At 38.4% G+C, this 24816-nt stretch overlaps 2 protein-coding genes and 1 long non-coding RNA gene across 3 annotated transcripts; all 3 read right to left on the bottom strand.

Moving 5' to 3' along the window:
• Window positions 1-736: 736 nt before the first annotated feature.
• LOC144650842 (substance-P receptor-like) lies at window positions 737-3026 on the bottom strand. The gene is made up of 2 exons (XM_078510607.1): window positions 2934-3026; window positions 737-2191 (listed from the first exon to the last, which is right to left on the bottom strand). Exons 1-2 carry the CDS (start codon window positions 2967-2969, stop codon window positions 1211-1213), a joined length of 1017 nt encoding a protein of 338 aa, XP_078366733.1. The 5' UTR covers window positions 2970-3026; the 3' UTR covers window positions 737-1210.
• Window positions 3027-4206: 1180 nt separating this feature from the next.
• On the bottom strand, window positions 4207-12507 carry LOC144633021 (uncharacterized). Its single transcript, XR_013566984.1, has 3 exons — window positions 11905-12507; window positions 11445-11570; window positions 4207-5083 (listed from the first exon to the last, which is right to left on the bottom strand). It is a non-coding gene; the product is annotated as an uncharacterized LOC144633021 (long non-coding RNA).
• A 5502-nt stretch (window positions 12508-18009) lies between these two features.
• LOC144650851 (substance-P receptor-like) lies at window positions 18010-19458 on the bottom strand. The gene is made up of 2 exons (XM_078510619.1): window positions 19242-19458; window positions 18010-19104 (listed from the first exon to the last, which is right to left on the bottom strand). The coding sequence occupies exons 1-2, from the start codon at window positions 19267-19269 to the stop codon at window positions 18134-18136; spliced, it is 999 nt and encodes a 332-aa protein (XP_078366745.1). The 5' UTR covers window positions 19270-19458; the 3' UTR covers window positions 18010-18133.
• Between the last annotated feature and the right edge of the window lie 5358 nt (window positions 19459-24816).

The raw sequence follows: 24816 nt of genomic DNA on the forward strand, positions 1-24816 counted from the left end.
ATAATTGGGTAGTAGAGGTTGTTGTGTCAGGAACCTGACATCACTATGGTAACGGCATTTTGACAGGCATGTTTACCACATTTGTAATTTTCGTTTTTCTTGTAATAAAAATTAACTTGAATGCAATTATTTTTACCTTTTTGTGGTTTTTAAGCACAGTTCTATTGATTTTGGGTACTTTTCAGTAATTTTGGGTGGTTTTCTGGCGTTTTGGAAAAAATTTAAAATCCAAAATGGCAGATCCAAGATGGCGGCTGTTTTGACATTATGATGTAATTGTCGCGTGATGTGACGTCATCATCTCACGTGACGTATACCAAAAGATATATATTCGGACATACTATTCATCCTACAAGTTTCATTGTGATTGCTGAAATGTGCTGGAAGTTACATAGGGCGGGGGGGGGGGGGGGGGGGGGGGAGCCCGGTCTGAATAGGGTTAAAATTAACACGAATTTGATCTTTTATACGTAATAATTTCTTTAGTTACCTGCGCTTTTCAAAACAACAACGTCCAATAACAGACCTTGATGTTTACCACTGGTAAACCAAATGTAAACTAGTCTTACCAACAAAGGTATTCAGAGGTGAGGATGAAGCTGTCTATGAAATTCAGTACCGGTTTAAGATAATGTCACGTGTTTTGCACAAGTTGGAAACCATTTTTAAAGCAACAGTTCGCCTTCAAATATGAGAAAGACAATAAACAAGACAGGTTTGCAGTCGCTATGGATAACCAAATAGTTAAATCATCGGTTGACTCCATTTGCTAAGTAATTAGCTAATTACACTACCAGTTAAAAGCAAGACTCGTGCATAATACATTCTCATTAGAGCAGTATTCAGTTGAGTGTCATAAAACCAAAACCAAAGTAATGACTCTGACCAATCACAAGGGTCACTTACATTTTAGTTAACCAATCAAAACTTTAAGTAATTACATGTAGTCGTCACTAAGCGCACGAAAACGTGCGCGAGTAAACTCAAATGGTTTTTGTTTTACTTCGCATTGGCTGAGAAAGTGACGCAATATTTTTAAGCCAATCAATGAGCGTAGTAATGCTAAACCGAAGTAAAAACAAATTACTTTGGTCACTCAAGAGAAAACCGCTCTACTATCGTACATAGTTAACAACACTTGATAAATACTAAGAGGCCTTGTTTTGTAACGATTTCTTTATATGACACAAGTACAACCCTATCTTATATTTCAGAATTGTTCCAGTTCTACGCTTCGGGATCGAAAATGAAGAGCATTATGAATCTTAATTTTCCTGAAGCAATTTCCAAAGATATGTTTTAGCTGATTTCCAAACTTTTGATTAAATGTGAGATAAATGTAAGGGTTAATTGCACTGTAAGTAACCGTTAGCCAACTAAGGATTGTGAATAAGCTAGGACTTATTTCCATAATACCCAAAACATTTAACGCGTACAATGCATCGAAAGGAAACCAACATAATACGTACAAAACCACGACCATAATCATCACACTGGTTACTTTTCTTGCTGTTTTTATAGCCTCGGCTTGTCCTTGATTCTGATTGGTTCCTTCTCCTGGTACCTCACGTGACCACAGTTTGTAGCATACAATTACGTACAAAACTGCTATTACCAGAAGAGGAAGGGCACTGTTAATAGCGGCTAAAATGAAGTGAGAATTGAGCCAACCAGTGGAGAAATCACAGTAATAATATTCCTCGCTTTTAACCAGCACTGCGTTTACAATGACGTTTGCCGAGGAGACAAAAGACCAAGCCCATACCAAGAAAATTGTTTTCTTTAAATTTTGAGATATCGGTGAAGATGTTAGAGGTCGAGCCACTGCATAAAAGCGTTCGACAGCGATCACTACCAGAATCCAACATGAAAATACAGGAGGAATAACAAAGTTTGCTAAAAACAACTTGCACGTAATCAAACCAAGGAGTCCTCCAAACCATTGCGTTCCAAGATAATTAGTAGGGACAAAAAAGTTTGTAAACTCTGCAAATGTAAAGAGAAGATCGGCGCATGCTTGGTTTAAAATCAAATAGTTGGTAGTGGTCTTCATGGAGTTATCTGTTCGTATGATGTGAATGATGACCGAATTTCCGAATAGTGACGCTAGAAACATAGCAAAGTAGGCAAAGTATATCAGCGACTTAACCAGAATGTGTGTTTCTCCAGCGATCGACTCATGTGGTGTTTCCTGGAGGTAAAAATATACATATCTGTCAGTTTTAAATAAAGCAAAGTTGTTCCATTTCCCTGTCAGCTAATACTTGCTTGAAGACTAGATAGGTCACAGTAAATAAAGAGAAATGGTTATGAAGCCCGACAAAGTTCTTTGTTGTAGGTTTTTGTTCGCTAATTTGGGGGTTGACAGTGCACAAAACCTGACAAAATAGAATACCGTAAAATTCCGGTTATAAGACCTGGGCTTATACAACTTCGTAAGGGGTTTTGTGTGGGCTTATAAGCGGAGGGGCTTATATCCGGGAGGGCTTATAAGCGGGTAAAAAAAACGTTTCGAAACAAGCCACGGGAGTGTTGATCGAAATATGTTTTAAAGTTAAAAACGCTTAATAAAGCAACATTTAACCATGTTCAGTACTGTCATACGGCAGAGGGGGCTTATATCCGGGGGGAATTTGATTGCGTGGCAGCTTTTGATGTGGCAAAGTCTTTAACGCTTAACGTAATAAAAAGTATTAGTTGATATCACACAAGTGAATAGTACTTTTTGCGCGCTCTGATTGGCTAACTCGGAGGCGGTAAGCAAACTTTAAACTCCGAGCAGCCGAAGAGAAACAAAATGGCCGCGCGTTTCGCGTTTCGTTTTTTGTGTCACTAATATATACTAAAACAATTATTCACCTCAGTGTCGGTGAAAGTGGTGGATATTTACTTCCACTTCGGCGAAAAATTGTGAATTAAAACTGAATCATTACCTTTATTGTAAACATCAAGGCCGTCGTTAATAGCATATTGAATGTCGAAGCTACTGCCTGCCTGCTGTAAACGTCCAATTCATCTTATGCGCGTGAACTGTTAATATAGATTTAGGCAAGCCTAAAAGCGGAGCTCCCCAGTTAATTATTTTGCACTTTGTTGAAAACTGAATTCAAGCCATTGTACAATTTTAAGGCTAAGAATATAATATTCGTTTTATTTTTTTTTTATAAATTTTAATATTGTTACTTACTTTTTTTTACCGTGTCCCGGGGGGGGGGGGGGGGGGCTCACTTGACTTTGTCTGTGGCTTGGAGAAAAACCAATGAGAGGAGCGGATTTTCATAGCTAAACTTGATAGTGTTCCACAGTCAAAAGAGTGATTTGTATACCCTGTTTCAGAGTCAGAGAGGAAAAAGGCATACCCTGTTGAGCAGCACATACCCGTATAGCCCTTATATGGGAGTACCGTATACAGCAACACCAAATAAGCCGAGAACAAACAAAATCAATCAAAACGTTTTAATTCCACCGACAGCATTATGATCCAGAAGTCTGGATGGGAAATTATGCTGCAAAACGGGTAATTATGTAACCTTCGTAGATAAGGAGGGGGTAGTAGGGCTGCATGTTGGGGTAGATAGGCATATCACGTGGTAAATTAGCAAAGCACTTAACATTTAGAGTATATAGGAAATAATATACATCTACATTAAGAATATGGTTAATTTTCTTTTTTTCATTCATTCATTTGTTTTTATTTTCACTATTTGCCTATATTTTAATTTTGAATGGAAATGGCAGAGGTCATACATGTAGCAAAGGGTTTACAGCATATTGCCATAAGCTAATGCCAAGCAAACCGGAGTGAAAGCTAACCTCAAGCAAACTAGAGTGAAAGCTAATCCCAAGCACACCGGATGAATAAAGCTAACTGCGAGCAAACAGGGGTGAACCTAACTACAAGCAAACCGGAGTGAAACTAACTGGAAGCAAAGAAGGGACATTCTGTAACCCCATCCCCACCCCCCTCCCCCCCCCCCAAAAAAGGATGATAGCACCTTTTTTACTTTTACATGTCTTTTTGAGTCCCCTTCCTCTTAAGGGGTTTCACTTCACTTACAGAAATAAAAAAAAAACAAAAATTCTGGGAAGATAGAATATTGTTTGTGTGTCTCAAACTCAGTTTTGTTCTTTGATTACGCAGAAAAAATAGAATCATGTTTGCTTGTGTATAAAACTATGCAAGAAAAAAAGCATCAATACTTTGACTGCTCTTTTAAAAATTTGTATGCTTTATTGTACACATTTTTGTGGAGTCATGTTGCCCATTCGTCATGAAGTTCACAAAGTAAGCAAATGAGTCACAATTTGGTTGCTTCATGGTACCTAATGGATACTGCAAATTTAATCTGGCTTTAGAATATTTCACTAATTTTAACATTATAGCTGTTCTTATAAATTGTACGCAGCATACAACACATAAGAATGAAATTGGTATTGCATATTGCTTGCAATCACGATTTTAACGTCTATACTTAAGAATTACAGTACCACCAGTTTCAGCATTACCAATCCAAATTCAAATTATTACATTGCTTTTTAACTCCACTACCTCCCCCAAGGTCAACCAAAGATCTTATGATATACAGTAATTAGACAACTACATGTAAGTCCTGTGTAGTCGAGGGCTCAAAATATTTGGACACTTACAGCTCATGTTAACCGGCCAAAGAGATTTTAGCTTGGTCACATGTGGTTTCTTACCAGCCAAAACATTGAAAATAGCAATTTTAAACTCCCATTCATTTCTGCTGTTACTGTTTTGGCTGCATAAATTATTCTTAAAAAGATCACTTCATAATGCCCTTGTTACATCTAAAAAGATGTGAAAGAGACAGGTCAATCAAGAAGTTGTTTTCTGAAGTACACTGTAAATACGTTAACATTTAAAATATAAACTTTGCTCATTTGCAGCTTTTCTTGATTTCAATTTACATGTAATTTACTAGTCTCTTGAAAATGGCATCATGAAGACACCCAAACATCAAGCTGGATAATCTTAATCCTTCCTGTTTTCTTTTGATGTCCTTGTCCACATTCTGTTTTTGTGTCTGTGGCTCTGCAAATTCTGAAATTCATGTTAACCCTGAAAAAAGTCAAATGCCACAGATTAAATTAAAATTGATTAATTGGTATGAAAATCAATAATTTATAAAACAAAACACTTAACGCAAGCTTGTATAAAGTGAAGCAAAACTACTGGATGCGAAAGGATACCTTATATATTTAACAGAGATGTATCAGCACAGACTATTTTTTTTTACTGATAACTGCGAAGTCAACTACAGAAAAAAAACCCGGTAACTCGAACTTGGATAACTCGAACAACCTTGCTAACTCAAACTCACTTCCATTTCCTTTGGATTTGACCCCACTTTTCAGTCATTTTTACTCGGTTAAATTCGAACTCTGATAACTCGAAAACCCCGCTAACTCGAACTAAATTTTGTTTCCCTTGAACAAAATTTGGGTCAAACTTTTTACCCTGATAACTCGAATTCCAGAACTTGCAACTCGCAACGGTTGCCCATTGATTATAGCAATGAACAGATCATGTATTCGACAGTCATTTTCCACTCTTAACAAAAGAATGTGTGGTCGCTTTAGAGTTTCTGGCAAGATAAGTTCAATTTGCACAGTACTGTATACTGAAGTGCTTAAAAATCAGTAAACTATCAATTATTAACTTGGCAAATAAAATATTCAATCAACCCCGCTAACTCGAAAAACCCCGCTAACTCGAACTCATTTTCGTTTCCCTTCAGAGTTCGAGTTAGCAGGGTTCTACTGTAAATATTTCAGGACCTGAACAATCGATGAAAATCGATGATCGGAAAATCAATCGATCAATCGATGACAATCGATTAATTACTGTTGATTGGCATCGATTGGCATCGGCCAATCGATGATCAATCGATAATCACACTTTGGTGGTCGCGAACTTCATCGATTGCCATCGATTGGCATTAAACACACAATCAATCCGAAGCATGAAGTAAATACTTACATATGTTGTTTTGTAAAAAAAATAATAAAGCTCCTTTCCATTGAGATGAAGTTTACATCATAAGCTTTAATGTTTCTGTTTTTCATTCAAGTTTCCTACTGTTTGCTAGCGCTAGAATTCCAAAGACACTTCGTTATTCGTGACCGAGTCAAAAATGGCGGACGTGACAGGCGAAACTCATCCCCAGACTCCCACTGTTGTCTCGTTTTCGTTCCGACGTACGGACGACGTATTTTTGAGTTCTCTCTGCTACTGTTTGATTTGAAATATTTCGGACGAGCGAGAAAATGTTTATGGACTACAAGACAGAGTTTTAGAAAAATTACATTGTACTTAGACAGCGAGGAATTCTGTAAGTTGCGATTTCTATTTACTTTGCCAGGAGTTGGTTCGAAAGCAAACCAGACCCAAAAGCGTACGCTTCGTTGATGGAGGCGAATAAGACTTAAGCTCAAAACGTTTGTTTTAAATAATTATTGCCTTATTACTGTTAAGTTAGTAAGTTTCTCGTTGTATTGACATTTTTTGGAAAGGTTATCATTGTTGTTGCTAATAAAATATAACATACAAGAGAGACCGTGTGTTTTAAAGTAAACATATTTATCAAATACTAGTCAAATAAAAAACGATGGCAGTTAAATGATCGATTGAATTGGTAATCGATGATATTGATAATCGATGAAAATCGATGTTAGTTAATTGATCGATTGTCATCGATTATCGATGAAATTGATAATCGATGACAATCGATAATCACAAAAACTTTAGCGATCGATTGTTCATCGATTATCAATATCAATCGATTAATTGATATCGATTGTCATCGATTGTTATTGATTGCCATCGATTATCGATTCCATCGATTGTTCAGGTCCTGATATTTTAATAAACTCAAAGCATCACTGCAAACCCTTACACCCCCTCTTTAAAAGGTTTGACCTTTAAATACTCCCCCTCCCCTCTACCCCTATATATACATGTACATGCATAGGAAAAACATTGCCACATCTTAAAAGCTTTTCTCTTAACAGTAATACTAAGATTTTTAAAGATACACATTTAATTAATAATAAGTTTGCATGCACAGCTGCATACAGTGTCTAAAATGGCATGAATTTACTCACAAAGATCCCAAAAAATGAAACCAAGCATATGGCCCAAAAGGAGGCATCAAAACTGGAGCGCAAGTTAAGCCTGGAATGGATACGTAACAGGAGGTCCGGGGTAATAGGGAGTTTCTGAGAAGGGGGTTGACCCTTGACCCGCTTAATGCCTGTGAGAAGGGAATTTAGTGGCCAATTATTTGCTAGTGGATTGGGCAAATTAAACTCCTTATGGAGAATGCTAATAATATTAAGGTAAGTAGGAATGGATGCTGGCTTGAGCGATCTGGCTAAAAAGGCAGCATATTGGCAAATATGTTCAGGTTGGGCGGGGACAGGAGGGTACCCCATGCGTTGACAGAAACGGAGGTAGCTGTTGCGGTGCGTCCGATAGGTAGCTTTGGTGTTAGTGGAGAAGGTGTGTGAACGGAAATGAAAAATCTCCTCTTCTAACTGCTTGGCCAGTGTAGGGCCCAGTGCATCTGCAAAAAAGGAATCTAGTGCTATCATCTGACATGTGACTGGATAATGGAGAGGTATCCACTATAAATTGCGGCAAAAGAGAGAGGAGGTGTTGGTAAAAGAAAAGGCACTGAGCTGGCTGGTGAAGTCGCGACACAGCGTCTGCAAGAACATTGCTTTTGCCAGGGATGTGAACTGCTGTGAACCTAAAATTATAATTAGCAGATAACCAAAACAAGTTTCTTAAAGCACACATTACCAACGGGTTTGAGGTTGAGCCTTTATTAATGATATGTACTGCTGCAACATTATCAGAATGGATGATAACATGCTGATTGCGCCAGTAAGGTGCCCAGCGGGAAGCTGCCAATGTCTGAGCTAACACTTCTTTATAGTTGATGTGTAGGGGTGCCTGTTCTGGAGAGTCAACAGCAAAATTGTGGTAAAACCAATCCCCCCGAAAATATGCTCCAGCTGCCAGTGGACAAGCGTCGGTGTGGACATCTGTGATGGGTTGTTCCTTAAGGAAGGGGCATCGTCCATTAAACTGCCGAAGGAATGAGTGCCACCACCTAATGTCTGCATGAAAGTCAGAAGAGAGCCTGTGTTTGGTTGCATTGGAGGGGAGAGAATTCATCATGTCCAGGATGCGCCTCAGGAAAGTACGTCCACCATAAACCACGCGACAGGCCCAATTTAACTTGCCGGCGAGGCTCTGCAGCTGCTTCTTAGTGGCTCTGGATCTGGAAAGAAAGGCTGAGACCAGCTTGTGTAAATCCTCAAGTTTGTCTTGAGGGAGGGCCATCTCACATTTCATGGTGTCCAGTTCAACCCCAAGGAAAACAAGCTTTTGGGTGGGCTGGACAACCTTGTGCCAACTGATGCGGAAGCCAAGATCTTGGAGAAGCTGTAGTAAGGTATTGAAGGCCATTTGGCACTCTGCTTCTGTTTTTCCAATCACCAGGAAGTCATCCAGATAAACAACAACAGCATGAAAGCCTCGTTTTGCCATCATGCGCCGTACTGATTGCGTTAAACGGTGAAAAATTTCAGGTGAACTTTTGGCTCCGAAGGGTAGGCGGGTGTCATAAAGATATGTAAAATGATCATGTCCCTGAAACTGCCAACGTAAACCAGTAGCTGCAAAATTTGTGTGATGAATAGGGACCGATCGGTAAGCGTGCCTAAGGTCAATTTTTGCCATAAAATAATTTGGCCCTAGCAATTTGATAGCATCATCTAAGGTTTGAAATTGAAATGATTTTGGCTGAATGTAATCATTGAGCCCCCTGCCAATGGGTCTAGAACAGTCATGAATAATGCGGACTTCAGCAGAATCAGGTTTAGGAATCGCTCCTAATGCGCTTACTATAGTAGGTTTGCAATTAGTAACAACATAATTCCCCTCTGCAATTTCTTCCAAAATTGTTTGCTCAACAGCGGCTTTGGAGCTTGCGTTAGTGGCTGATTTGTAGTTGTTTTGTTGGGCAGGAAGAAATTTGGAATCTGGGGGTGCCAACTGAAAGCCATTGCGTATGCCATTTGTGAGGAATGCTTCATCCTCATCGCCAATTAATTCTGCCAGCCAGAGATTAGTGTTCAGAGGTGAGGTAGATGGGAGTCAGCTAGACATAGATGAGCCCCCCTGCCCCTGCATGGAGCTCCTCCCTCCCGCTGGATGACCCTGGGAGGAATGACTATGGGAGGGGTGAGCCAGCCCACATGCCTTCCCGTTTACCTTACGGTTAAACATATGGGCGAAGTGACACTCATAGAGTGTACAGCCTTTAAGCCGATTAAAATTAATGCAAATTGTCCTCCCATCCCCACTAAACTTAGAAAAAGTGGAGCCAGGAGGGGCTCGTACAGTAGTGGACTTACTAATAACAGTTAAGGGCTCCAGGAGCACAGTGTGGAGGTGATTAGAATCATAGCTCCAAGGATAATTGTAAACAGCCTGGACGTGGCGAAATTCGTCATCGTACTTCAAGACTGAGCTCCATGTGAATTTGGTGCTGAGCTCCATAATTTTTATGGTATATGCTAAATAGTGTTGCACATCCTGAGGGGATGGCAACTTACCTGCGCTAAGTAGAGTATGAAATATTCTAGTATTAGCAATCACCCACTGGGCGATTGTGACAGATTCAAGTTTGGGCTTTTTTGGCCCATAAGATACAACTAATTTTGCGGCGCCGATCTCGGATAAAGTTCTGTCTTCCGCATTTGAGACAATCTTATCTATAAAGTCTATAATTCGAAGGATTTGCTCACCCTTGGCCAGCTGGGCCGGTTTGAGGAACATCCTGGATTCCTGTGCTGCATGTGGTGGAGCCAAACTCCCGTCCGGATTGTTTACATGCCACTGAGGTGCCGCGCCTGGTAGATAGTCCGCAAGCAATCCGTCCAGCGGGGTAACATGTGACGTCCCGCTCGTCCCGCGTATTCCGCTCGTCCCAGGGCGAAACCCGGCCATCCCGGCCGCCAAGGAAGGAATGGCGCCGGTCGAAAGAGACGAGTAAACAGGTACGGTGCTGCTTGAGCCAATGCCTGATCCTGATGCTGCAGCTTGTGACGACGATGAGAGCGGTATAGTTGGTGGTAAAGAGTCTTCCAGCGAGGGCTTTGTCTGGTTGGAAGACAGCGGACGCTTTTGTTTAAGGTCCATGATTCGTTTTTGGCTCTCAGCGATCGCCAATTTGAGTTGATCGATGCGATTTGCCTTCTCGATCGCCTGCTCGGCCATTGTAAGCTTGTGTAGCTGCTCCACCAGGGCTTGTTCTTCATCCCGCTGATCTTTCGGCTCGCCAGCTGCATCGGTATTTTTGCCAACTGCATCGGTATGTTCGTCGCTGGGACCGGTACAATACGGCCCTGGATCAGCCCAAGTGTGACCCTCATGGGGCAACTTACATCCCGAACACTTTGGGATTCGTCTCGGCTGTTGACCCGAATCTTTGGAACTTGAGTCTTGAAGCTCCGTGTTGTCAACTACTTCAACTTCTAGATCAACACCGTTCTTGCCAGCCATATTGTAAGTAAAAATATAATGCCAATGTTGCAAAAGCCAACGCTCAATAGAAAAACAAATGAAGCCTGAAGCCAATGTAAAGAAAACGATTGAAACTGCTAGTAGCCAATGTAGCTAAAGCTCACTACTGTTGTAGAATGCATTTAAGTCCAAGAACACCGAGTTAAATCTACAATGTGGCAGTAATATCCCTAGAAGAAGTAAATTTACAGTGCTATACGCTAGTGACCAATAAAAAGCTAAGAACTAGTTAAAATGTCGCAAGACAAACAGCACTGATGCAACAAGCCTCGTGTACAAATGAACTATGATCATGCTGTACTATTCCTGCATCCCACATGGCCGTGCTCACAATTTAGAACTGCATCAGCCAGTCAACATTGTGTGACAATTGCTGACTGATGCCTCCCGCATAGGAAAAACATTGCCACATCTTAAAAGCTTTTCTCTTAACAGTAATACTAAGATTTTTAAAGATACACATTTAATTAATAATAAGTTTGCATGCACAGCTGCATACAGTGTCTAAAATGGCATGAATTTACTCACAAAGATTCCAGTTTTCCAGTAGTCATTAACCTTTGTTGTGTGCATTTTCCAAATTCCACAACAAGATTGTGATTTTTTTATGACAAATATAACATTTACTGTTGACATTTTGAATGAAACCAGCAAAACAGACCTCAATGTCTCAAAATTGTTGACATTGTTATGTAATCCACATGAACGCTCAATAGTGAACAGAACTACATGACAAGTGGATTATTTAATATATTTGGGAACGAAAGAGCTAAGTAATGAAGCTGAAGTTTATTTACTCTGACTAAATGAACAGTAATTTTACCTCCATCATGAATATCAATAACCTGCATACACTGAATCGATCTATTTCACTCGGAGTTAACGAAATTCCAGGTGCTTCGTGCAAACTGACATCACTTTCATTCTCATCTCAACTGCTCTTCCAGCACTGTAAAACAAAATAATCATATCACAAGCATTTAAAAATCGTAAGCTTAATTTTCTTCGAGATGTGTTGAAGTGATATTCTTTGTGAATTCGTTCCTCGAAGGCCCAACAATTATTTGTTTACATAATCAAATCCTCCTATTTGATCAGTAAAACCTGGTAAAACTGAATTTTAACGAATAGTATTTTTCAACATTGTTCATGTCACAAGCAAATGCTTAGTGGCGAAAGCAAGTAAAATGTGCCGTCAATATAAGCTTACTTTGCGTATAAAGTAAGCTTAAGACAAAACGTAGAGATATTAAATAACGGAAACACTGCAGTTTTGTACTCACCTTCACCAGATGGCCACAGTAGGTACACTCGTCTGCTCGTTTTATCTCCGTTCCCTTGTTCTCCGCTATTTCTTTGCCTGTTTCCTCGGCACCTCTCTTGCTATTTTAGTCGCTTTTCTTCGCTACTTTGCTACCAGGTTCGACAGGCGCTTTGCTATACTTTTTCGCCTGCTTTCTGTCCGGGTTTTCTGGATCTCTCGCGATCTCTTTCCCGTCGCAAATCGCTTAAACCCTGTTTCCTCGAAGTTAAGTTTACCCTGCTCTCGTTTGTAGTCATCGGCATAACAAGGAGCCAAAATAAATGTGTTTGTCTCAAGTTCTAACTTTCAGACTAGCTGTTTAGACCTCACACTGCAAAATTATTTCGCGCCAGTACTGCGCGAGTTGTCAAGACCTTTCAAGATCCCGGATGTGCGCAACACCGTACGTACGTACGCCGCCGTACGCGCCCGCGAGGCATGCCGCTAGCCATGATGACCATGAAAACTCGGATGCAGAGGTTTCCTATTTTATTTCATGTGTTTTTTTTTTTTTTCATGTGTTTTTTTTTATGGGTATGGTGCTCCGCTCTGCGGCCCTTACGGGCCGCTAAGGAGCTCCGCTATAAACGATCTATTATGAGAAAAATATATATCAAACAAGCTAAAATGCGTAACGTTTGAAAGTTAGGATAGAACAGTAGGGCGCTATATTTGGCGAGCGCGTTTCAATTTTAACTTTTTACTAAATAACCCTACGTAACGAATTCCTTTAATTTATTAGTTTTCGCATAATTATTCCAACATAGACTATTATATATTTCGAATAAGCTATCTACCCTATGTCAGGAAAAGAATAGCTTTAATTACATCAAGAACCAAAAACATGTAACTTTGCATGACTTATTCCGATCTCTTCTGTGAAATTTAATGTTGAATAAGTACATGTACGTCGTAGGAACGGATATACCGACAGGGGTGGTTATAAAAAGGGCAAACAGCATTTCCTTTTAGAAATTAAACCAAACTGCTTAAAGAAAAAATACTTCTGTTTATTATCATTTCGAGTATTACACGCGAATTTTTTGTCTTTAAGCTAAGTTTGATTCTGTAATTTAAAATAATTTGACTTGGTTTTCACTCCCGCGAAAATTCAACAACGACCAAAATAACGTTGCAAGGCGGTTAGTGATGTTTTGAGTTTCATTTTAAAATGAAAAGGTCGTGGGTTCGACTCCCGCTCAGAGCCTGAAATTTTTTTCAGGTTTTCAGTAGGCCGCATTTGCATCTGTCATATATATAGCCTTTACCAACTTACTGATACTGGGTTGAAAGGACTTGAACCTCCCTCTTGTAATTTCACAAAATTCGAGAAAATTGTAAAAGTAACCACAACTCAACTCACTACATTAAGAGGCTCCGACTGAGAATATGAAGAATCGTTGGACAGGCTGGGGAAATCGAAAATCTTGAAACTTTGCCTGAATAACACCTTTGGGGAACTATGTTCGAAAATATTATTCTCATCTTCTAGGAATTTATGGTTTTCGAGAAATTAAGAAAAAACGAAAATAACGGTTTTTGGCTCATTAAATATGCAAAAAATATGCGTAAAAATGGCAAAGTTCTCGATATTCCTTTAAGAGCAATTTCCAATGCTTTAAATCGAAATAAACTTAGAATAATAGCTTGACCTTTCTTCTTTCAGGCAACGTACACTTTCATTTTTTTCCGGCTATTTTGAGGTTTCCTTCGCCTTTTAAAATATTGCTTTATCAAGCACTTCGGGAAAGGGCAAAAATTGAGAAACTTTGGAGGCCAAAAAAGCACCTTGATATGTCCGATATGGAGTCGAAATAAACACTGTGCAAAAGCTCAATGTCTCTTCTGTTATAATATTAAATAAAAAATCTGGGTACTCAAGATTCACACAAATGAGAAACGAAAGTTTACGACCTCCTCGTGCCTAATTTGCATAAAGCTAATTTTTGAATTCGTCCTCCGCTAAGTGATCTGGTCCGCTAAATTTACATTTGGAAGCTATGATTTGCACAAAGAAAGCAAGTTTAAACTGTATTTGATTTTGTTGACGTCTTATGCCTATCAACAGGTTATATAGACGCGAAGAAAGAAGAAAAAATAGTAAAATCTTCGACTGAGCTCATTGCGTGACCTGCGTCACGTTATGAATTTTCTTGTCAATAATTGAATTAAAAAGATCGGAGGAAAGATTTGTTTGTTAGGACTCTTACATTTCAAATTTAAAATTCAAGATTAAGATAATATCATTCACTTTAATACCTGAAATTGGGAATGACTTGTATATTTTATTTACTCGCGTAACTTACGTCAAAAATATAAATCGTGTAGTTATTATTAATTTGGAAGTTTACTTTTTACGAACATAAACGTACATAATTATTAAAACTATGATGGACATATATCGCTGTTAGCTTCCGTTCAGTTGTCATTAATGGAAATAAAATACGAAAAGTTTCTCATCTTGTTTTAAAACAACTATATAAAAGGTTTCGATCGTGCAAAATCCATTCATTCATTCAGATGTACATCACAAAATTAGATTAAAGAGACCGAACATGTACACAGCGACAGGACCCGGCGCCAGGACATTTAACACAAAGCACGAAATTATTCGGCTGAAATTTAAAAATAGAATAACCCTTTACAGTTGTGCCTCTCTTGTTGGTGGGGCTTAGAGTCCAAGCCCAGAAAATCCAGAATTTGTCCAGTTTGTAAATTACCATGCAAAAGCACACTTCAAATTTTGTTACAGCTTGTCTGACAGAAACTGAAAGCATCGATAGCGAAGGAAAATTGTTAGTTGCCCGTGCAGGTAAGGTAAAATATTTGGTATATAACTGCCAAAACGAATATCAGGCATCACTGGCTGAAAACCAACGTCTGTCACTTAATGCCTTCTCAAAAGTGTTAGTCTACAGAACGAGTGGTTTAGCGCGGCGCGAAGGATCAAGCGGATAAACAACTGTACCACTTAGCAATCGCGTGCGCGCTCTTGTGTTTGCACTCGCCTGCTCGCACGTTTACATACGCTTTCTATCCCTTGAGCAACACCGCTTGTTCTGAAGGCTAGTAGGGTAAGGTCAACTGTCATTTTATAACTTAAAACCAAAAGCGATTTTCACAATATTAAAGAAAGTGTTTTAACTTAAAAGTCTAGGAAATACTATAGTAGTCATGTAAGCTATTATTCATTAAATTTTTACTTGGAAGTTGTTACTGTGGGCTTTAAACAAAATTAAGTAACAGAAAGTTAATGCTTATGTGATCTAGCTCAAAAAAGCATACCCGTCTCTTGTAAAACAGAGTAGGGTTGCTTGCAGTTCCGCGATCGTCCCTGAGTAAAAGAAGGCTTATGGCTCGCAATTTCCATTGCTATAGAACATCTTGCTCTCCAGTCCGCCAGCGAAAGAGCGTGTTCTTGTATTTTTGGCAAACTGTCATATGTTCTTGGCATTCTTGCGCTACAAAAATCCTAAGGTATTGGATAGTTAAGCTTGTATTAATTCAGATACCCATACATAAAAGTGGTTCAAAGAAAAAAAAAATTTTAACTTACCTGCACGGGCAACTAACAATTTTCCTTCGCTATCGATGCTTTCAGTTTCTGTCAGACAAGCTGTAACAAAATTTGAAGTGTGCTTTTGCATGGTAATTTACAAACTGGACAAATTCTGGATTTTCTGGGCTTGGACTCCAAGCCCCACCAACAAGAGAGGCACAACTGTAAAGGGTTATTCTATTTTTAAATTTCAGCCGAATAATTTCGTGCTTTGTGTTAAATGTCCTGGCGCCGGGTCCTGTCGCTGTGTACATGTTCGGTCTCTTTAATCTAATTTTGTGATGTACATCTGAATGAATGAATGGATTTTGCACGATCGAAACCTTTTATATAGTTGTTTTAAAACAAGATGAGAAACTTTTCGTATTTTATTTCCATTAATGACAACTGAACGGAAGCTAACAGCGATATATGTCCATCATAGTTTTAATAATTATGTACGTTTATGTTCGTAAAAAGTAAACTTCCAAATTAATAATAACTACACGATTTATATTTTTGACGTAAGTTACGCGAGTAAATAAAAGATACAAGTCATTCCCAATTTCAGGTATTAAAGTGAATGATATTATCTTAATCTTGAATTTTAAATTTGAAATGTAAGAGTCCTAACAAACAAATCTTTCCTCCGATCTTTTTAATTCAATTATTGACAAGAAAATTCATAACGTGACGCAGGTCACGCAATGAGCTCAGTCGAAGATTTTACTATTTTTTCTTCTTTCTTCGCGTCTATATAACCTGTTGATAGGCATAAGACGTCAACAAAATCAAATACAGTTTAAACTTGCTTTCTTTGTGCAAATCATAGCTTCCAAATGTAAATTTAGCGGACCAGATCACTTAGCGGAGGACGAATTCAAAAATTAGCTTTATGCAAATTAGGCACGAGGAGGTCGTAAACTTTCGTTTCTCATTTGTGTGAATCTTGAGTACCCAGATTTTTTATTTAATATTATAACAGAAGAGACATTGAGCTTTTGCACAGTGTTTATTTCGACTCCATATCGGACATATCAAGGTGCTTTTTTGGCCTCCAAAGTTTCTCAATTTTTGCCCTTTCCCGAAGTGCTTGATAAAGCAATATTTTAAAAGGCGAAGGAAACCTCAAAATAGCCGGAAAAAAATGAAAGTTTATGTTGCCTGAAAGAAGAAAGGTCAAGCTATTATTCTAAGTTTATTTCGATTTAAAGCATTGAAAATTGCTCTTATAGGAATATCGAGAACTTTGCCATTTTTACGCATATTTTTTGCATATTTAATGAGCCAAAAACCGTTATTTTCGTTTTTTCTTAATTTCTCGAAAACCATAAATTCCTAGAAGATGAGAATAATATTTTCGAACATAGTTCCCCAAAGGTGTTATTCAGGCAAAGTTTCAAGATTTTCGATTTCCCCAGCCTGTCCAACGATTCTTCATATTCTCAGTCGGAGCCTCTTAAATCCTTGTTCGTCTCGATTTTCATCGTATCATCACTAGCAATTGTTTTTTCGACAACGGCGATGTACTCAAGTATATTGCTTCGTTTTTTATTTGCCTTAATGACAAAAAACAACGTTCTTCAGTTGTAAATGCATTTTCAATAGTGTGAGTTTTTTGTTTCAAGAGTGCAAGACTACCCATGGTGTTTATTTTAATTTCAGAGATAATTAATTTTTAAGAGTTGTAGAATGCCAGGAACATGGGCGCTTGTTTTTTGTATATATAGATCTTCTTTCTGTTAGGGAAAGAGAAAAATAAGTATATCACTATGTTTTGGTGATAAATAATGGTTATATCATAAATCATGTACAACAGGAAATTTTTTTCCGATAGAAGAGTTTTTTAAAATTATGTTAAAATGTACACAAGTTTATGTTTATCTAATTTCGGGTATACTCTTATTTAGGTTGGCTTAATTTATATGTAAATGAAAAGCAATGCTGTGCACATTTGAAAGGCGCCTTTATCAGTGTCGAAGGAAGGCTTGGGGTCAGTGTTGGGGACTAACAATAAGTGAGACTACCTGCCGTTCGAGGCAAGTGTCAATGATTGGAATTTGTGATTGCCATGGCACACAGTTGAAAGTGCGCGTGTACTTATTTCTAGCTCCTTGATAGATTTATTAGCAAACGATGCGATGGATTTCGCTATATCAGGCATTTCTCAACCAACTAAGAACGCGAGTATCGATTCAGTGTATTGAAAGGTTACTGTAGAAAGCAGTTATTTCAAGCCGTGTTTAAAAAGAAAAAAAAATGATTAAATATTATTGAAGCATGGAATACAATGCTATAAAATAAATTAAGGTAACCCTTAAGATTGATTTGTATACTGCGGGGTAAGCTTGTTCGACAAGTTTTGTGCTAACATAAGCTGTGTGAACGATCGACAATGATATACGTATTTTAGGGTAAAACACATCAACTTACTAAGCTTACGTAAAACTGATAGGTCGAGTATGCAGGGCTGTCAAAAAACTATGATAGTCAGTCAAGATGAAGACATATGAAATTCGATCAATAGTGTCATTTTATTCGACATAGCGTCACAAAAGTCTGATATATCATGCCATAACATAAACATTATTTAGAAGATACAGTGGTAGAGAGCGGCTCCTTTCTAAACTCTCAGTAAAAGTCCACGTGGAATTGATATAAACCAATTTATCTACAATTGCTGCAGCTCTATGCTTTGTGATCGAGCAAGAACAACATTGCGAATCTTAATTTTCCGAAAGCAGTTTCCAAACAAAACTAGAAATTTTCTCCGAAACCTTTGACTGAAACTGAGATAAATATAAGGATTAAGTGCACTGTAAGCAATGGTTAAGAAAATAAGCAATACAAGTAAGCTTTGCTGTAGTTGCACGTGCCAAACGAGATGTAAAATAATTGATACAAACAAAGGAAACCAACACAGTACATACAAAGCAACAACAACAATCATCATCCGAGTAACTTTTCTTGCTGTTTTTAAGGCTTCTGCTTGCATGTGTGTTTGACTAGTTCCTTCTCCTGGTACCTCACGTGACCAAAGTTTGTAACACACAATTGTATAAAGAGCTGTTATAAACAAAAGAGGCAGGGCAATGTTGAGGGTGCCATAAATCCCGTTAAATGCTATCCACCCATTTTGGAAATTACAATAATAATGTCTCTTGATTTTTACCAAGATTCCTTTCAAAATGACGTTTGTTGAAGAAGCAAGAGACAAAACCCACAGAAGCAGAATTGTTTTCTTGAAATGTTGAGATACGGGTGAAGATCGTAACGGTCGAGTTACTGCGTAGAACCGTTCAACAGCAATCGCTACAAGGATCCATAAGGAAAAAATCGGTAAAGTAAATATGATCGCCAGAAAGGACTTGCAAGTGAACAAACCAAAATGTCCTCCAAACCATCGGTTCCCGATGGGACCGAAGTGTCCTAAAGTATTTATTAACTGTGTCAGAGTTATTAGGAGATCAGCACATGCTTGATTCAAAATCAAGTAATTGGTAGTGGTCTTCATGGAGTCATCTGTTCTAATAATGTGAATGATGACCGAGTTGCCGAAGAGTGAAAACAGAAATATGATGTAGTACGCCGAATTTGTTAGCGACATAGCCTGGAGTACTTCAGCATCGCTTGTCTCATTTTCTGAAAATAAAAAGAATATATTTGTCATATAACATGAATATCGCACGATTGATTAATTCTCTCGTACTCTCACATCTACATTCGTGTATTGTGACAATCAAAGCTGTTGCAAGCAATGGAGTGACTGTTAAAACTACCGTCGTTTGCCAGCAACGTCAAGTTCATCTCACGAGAACGTGTGTGGTCCACCAAAAACGAGCTGCTATAAGAAAAAAATTGAAACCAAAAGTATGTTTATGACTTGAGAACCGATGTGTCTGCACAAAGCTTCGTTCGCTTTTCGCTTGATGACATGAGAGTACTCGTGAAAACAGTCTACCTTAAAGTATCTAAAAAGAAAAAATATAAACCTTTATTTTTTTCTCAGAGGGCACGGTAACGAATCCTGCAATCTGATTGGTTCTAAGGGCGGGCAAGATTCTCCTATCTCTGCCCACGGGCCACGGTAACGCTTTCGTGAGTTTCATTTCGCGGCGAGACGAACGAACCCATGACAGTTTTGCTTTCCAAAATGATTTAAATCGATGTAGTTGCTCACCAACCGTTGTAAATTTGAAAGGGAAATTAAGCAGTGGAATTAAAGGCCTTGAAGTTCTCCAAAAGGCGAGCATTTATTCTCTTTAGTGACAAAATGAAGTTATAGTTTTATGGCCGTGGTTTGCCGATCGTTGTTTGTGCATTCGCACTGATTTTCACGCCATTGCGGTTAACTGCAAGTCGCCGGTTTACAGACTCGATTTATCCTTTCAAACACCTTGCTTCTCTGCTACTTTTCTCCAAAACCGAATACTGCTTATCGCCATTCAAGAAAAGGAGATGCTTTATTAAAAAACAGTCAAATTAATTCTCGCAATATTGTGCCGTCACTGTGCAGGCGACCAAACTACACATTTCAGCTTCATTCAGTTTCACTTTTGCAAACTTTTTGTCAAAACAGAATACTGTGGGAATCAACACAGAGGTTTTTGACTCGTTAAATACAAATGTAAATAGCTAAGTGCTTTCCAGTCCGAAAAGTAAGTTTAATTAACTTAAAGAACTCACAAGCCGAAATGGAGTTAAAAGTGTTTCGCAACTCGCTGATTGCTCCGTTCTACATTGTGCCTTTCTATTATTTCAGATGCTTTTTTTCTTTTTTTTTTTTTTTCAGATGAAATTTTTCTTGAGTACTGTTCATTTTAGTGAATTTATTTTGTTTGGCAGTAAGCTCTTATAGCAAACAGATCATTATTTACTCTTGCCGTAGCTTATGGCGATCGACTCAACATTGGATGCGCGCGTATATAAATACAAACACATTTGGCAAGAAAGTCTTTGTAGGTTTTTTAAGTGTTTTTTAATCAAACACATTAAAGTAGGAAAAAATAAATAAGTTATTTACCGGCTTAGGGTCGGTCCGTATAGTGAAAAACTGTGACCTCGGCCTCGAAAATGCTGCCCTCGGCCTGCGGCCTCGGGCAGCATTTTCAAGACCTCGGTCACAGTTTTTCACTATACGGACCTCCCAGCCGGCAAATAACATATATATATCCTATGTCAACAACAAGGAAAAAATAACTATATTAAGATCCGCCTGAAAACGTTTCGCAAAGAAACTTTGAGATTTATAAATTATGCACGACTCTTTCGAACCCCTTCTGTTAAATTGAATGTAGGATAAGTACATGTACGTTGTAGGAACGGATTTACCGAACGGGATGATTAACAAGGGCAAACAATTGCAACATTTCCTTTTTATAAACAAAACTAGAAGAAAAGTTCAGTTTATTACAATTCCGATTGTTGCACGCGAATTCCCTTTTTCAGTACATGCTAAATTCGAATTTTTAAATCAAATTGCCAGGTTCTGAGTCTCATTTTGAAATATCTTACTTCTCCTGCACTAAAAATAACCTTCCGAGATGCCCAGAAAAGAAATCCATAGGTGAACAGCATCAGCTAACTGATATTGGTTTACATATTTTGAAGCTCTCTCTTGTAATTTCGTAAAATAAGGGAAAATTTTTTAACTTACCATGTTGAATTCTTGTTAGTCTCGTCTTTCATCGTCCCAACACCAGCAATATGCTTTCGGCTATAGCCGTAGTCAAGTTTATTTTTTCGGTTTTAATTTTACCGAAGTGTGACAAGAGAACAGCGTTCTTTGTAAATGAGTTTTCAATGTTATGATTATTTTTTTCCAACAGTGCAAGGCTGTAAACATTTGGTTCACTTTAATTAAACAGACTGCCCATTGTGTTTCTTTTCATTTCAGAGAAGACTACAATGCGAGTTAATGTTAATACTAAGAGTGTAAGAGTGTCAGGAACAAGGGAAGTTGTTTTTCGTTTATTGATCTACTTTATATTTTATTGCAACTTTTGTATCATATACTATACAGAAACAGTTTTCAGAAAAGATCTTTCAGAAAGAGTTCAATCATGATAAAATGTACATTTAATTTCGGGAAAGCAAGCCCGGATTTGTTTGGGATTTGGAGGAATGGCCATTCAACCACTTGTGACGTCACCAATTTACACGTCAACAGATTTTTGTGATGTGCACTAATAGAGGTTTGATAGATTTTTCCACATGACTGTCCATCTTGAATATTGACTGCATTCTGACAGAACTAATCGAAAAAAACGTGATCAGTTTTTGGTGTAAAATTGGTGCTAAAACAGGCCAATATACCCGTACTTGCCTCCATTCCTGGCTTTTCCATTGCTGACATTGATTAAGATCGAAACTTTTCAGGCCAGTAGAAGGGATGTACAGAGTAGGAGATAAAGAGAATAAGAAAGCAGAGAAAAACGAAAAGAAAAGGAGAAACGGAAAAAATTCCGAACGGTCCAGCAAAAAAAAATGGCCTATTCATTTGCGCCAAAATAAAATATTGTACATTTTTACATGGAAATTTCATCAAAAACTTACTGCAGTGCTGAAAAGCACATATCTACCAAAGTTTAGAGAAATCTAGCACCGTAGCGCCAAAAAATCAATTTAACGGTTAAAAAACGTGTTTTTTGGAGTAATTTCAGCATATTAAGAGGGCGTCTTTCTTAGAAACACCCACTCAATTTCGCGTAAAAAATAATTTTGCCTGAAACTCTGTCAACTGAAAGACTTTACCGAGGTAAGAACTAAAACAGATTTGGTTTGATTTGAAATGATATTCTGGCCGCGTTAGAAGCCATAAAATATTTTACCTTGTCAGCCCCCGTCACAACGTCTCGAAAATTGAAAAATAGGCACTTTTCGTAACACTGTAAAATATTTCTTTCGCATCATCTAGCCGCAAATTTTATATCAACTTGCTCATAAACCTTTCTAGTTTTCCAAGAAAGTCACAATTTCCCTCTCAATTCTCCTGAAAAGACAAAATGGAGCGTAATATGACCACTACTAATCGCCTTCGAGCGAAGACTGTAAATTGGCTTCGATTTAGAGGCTATTTTTTAAATTTTGGGACCAACCTAATACTTCTAGCCTATACAGCCGACTAGAGTAGTCGTTAATCTGCAAATATGTGCAAAATCCCATGTACGTTTTCAATATTTCAAAAGTTGTGACCGTTTTTATCAGCACATGTACCAGCATTTTCGATTTTTTCGCCTATATTGAAATCGAACTCTCTCGAGCAGATTTTGACACACATGCAGCCTACCTGCTTCTCATCTCGGTTTATGTCCAACGTTAGACGATTAACAATCCCCAGATTGCTAAATCCCATAATAACTCCAGCAAATTGGTAAGTATTGCCCTCAAAACTTGAGCACCACGGCATCTATCGAGTCCCTTGTTGGCGAGCGAAAGCTTGAATCCAAGGCTACATTTCGCACTAAATAGCCCATTGAACACCGTTTCAGAGCCGTTTTTCTTCAAGAATCAGTCAAAAGACACTCCGAGACTGGTATTCAGAGAACATAGCCGCGATTTGAGGTCTGAATTCCGAAGAAACATCACCATTTAAAGCGTACATCTCGACAATATCGATACTGTGTGATGCTGCTTCCGCAGAGGTCCGCATAAATGGGGAGACCGCTGATCGCTTGTGCCAACAAGGCAATGTCACTATAATTTTTTTAAATCAAAATTTGGAAAGCATGCGCAATTTCGAGTTTTAAATAAATCAATCCTATACAAACAGGATGGGCCCTAAGCAAACCGAGGAGCAACCTTTAGAATTTCGCAGAAGGTTAAAGAATACTTTACGGCACGGTTTACACTAGGAGAAAGAACTTGGCGAAAGGCGGACCCTTCCCCATAGGCGTACAGGCCGGGGGGGCAGGGGGGGGCTGCAGCCCCCTCAAATTTTGGGCAACTCAGATTTTTTGGGCAGCAAGAGAAATTTGGGCAAAGCCAGTTTTTAAAGAAGTTTTTTTTTTCGAAGAGATAGATATTTTCTATTTTAAGGGGATCATTTGTTGATATACATGTTTGTAAGGAAGAACGGTATACAGCTATTTCAATTAACGTTGTCCGGATCAAAGCTTAAAGACAAGACTGAAAGGCAGTATGGGTAGAAGAAGAGGGCAACTGCACGTGCTGAATACTAAAATATATAATGAAATGACAAACGCGAATTTGCACGTTTTCTATTTCTTCAGACATGTGAAACAAGGTGGTTTTAGCCACACTGAATTTAAGGAGAATTTTCAAAACTCAGAACCAAGCGACAGTGAAGGTAAAGCTACAGAAAGTCCTCCTGAGAGGAAAAAAACAAACTCGTGAATTCTCCACGTGCGATGATGCTTAATGAAGCTTATATGAAAATTTGTAGTGAATACCCAGAACGCCATACGGTCTTGCCTTTTAGCTTTAAGCTTTGACCCGACAACGTTTATTGAAATAGCTGTATCACAAATTCAAAGAAGTGATAAAACAATTTCGATCCGTATTATACCCACTCTCGATGCATTCAATTCTAACAATTTGTAGTTTTGTGCAAAAAAATACGCTGGTTTACCTACGAACGAACTCCGTACGAAACTACGCATCGACTTACTCGATTTCCACTCTTTTTACGACGTTCGGTGGCTGACGACAACTCTGCTACCTTGGATGATAACCTTCTAATGTTCTCCATGACATTTTTGCCAAAATTACAATTTTGGAAACACGTTTTTAACCCTTTTTTCAAGCAAAATAATGTTTCTAAGCTCCGTTTGGGACGCCATCTTGTTTTGCATAAAATCGAGGCCATCTGTGGCTACCAGTTTCCCGGCCGAGATTTGCCCCTGCAAAAATCAATCGGGGCGGCCAATTTGGAGTCCATACACCTGCGCGCGCATTACGACTCGATTCATTCCGCATAACAGTGCACAGGCCTACCAACTCAAAAGACACAGGACGCAAAACAGAATTAGGCTTGCGCTCTCCTTCGTCGAACGCAATAATTAAAAATTAAAAAAAATGCGCCCGGCCGCTCTCTTTTTTTATAGAAATCGGAACGAGAAACATTTGTTTTTTTTTTTACTTGGCCTAAATTATTACTTGCCATCGCACCTATTAGCATTTAATGGGCATGTTCCAACTCTGTAGTCAACAATGACATGGATTGTATGGTCTTCGGCCGTCGAAATGGTAGAGACAGCTTTTTCTTTTAACGTGCTGTATGAGCTCATATGATAGATTCTTATATAAGAATTTTTCACTTCATTTGAAAGCCTATGTTAGTGCTTCGTATAAACCTCGTTTCTTCTCGACTGTTTCGTAAAAATTTGGGCATGC

Source organism: Oculina patagonica, chromosome 1 (genome assembly GCF_052425735.1).
Source record: "Oculina patagonica isolate OP01 chromosome 1, crgOcupat, whole genome shotgun sequence".
NCBI lineage: Eukaryota > Metazoa > Cnidaria > Anthozoa > Scleractinia > Oculinidae > Oculina > Oculina patagonica.

Bases quoted from the DNA above. Each gene is read 5' to 3' on its own strand.
- LOC144650851 (XM_078510619.1), bottom strand. From the start codon at position 19,269: ATGAACTTGACGTTGCTGGCAAACGACG. The intron at 19,105-19,241 runs GTAGTTTTAACA...TTTTATTTTCAG, and splicing joins GACGTTGCTGGCAAACGACG to AAAATGAGACAAGCGATGCT.
- LOC144650842 (XM_078510607.1), bottom strand. From the start codon at position 2,969: ATGCTATTAACGACGGCCTTGATGTTTACAATAAAG. The intron at 2,192-2,933 runs GTAATGATTCAG...TTTTACCTCCAG, and splicing joins CCTTGATGTTTACAATAAAG to GAAACACCACATGAGTCGAT.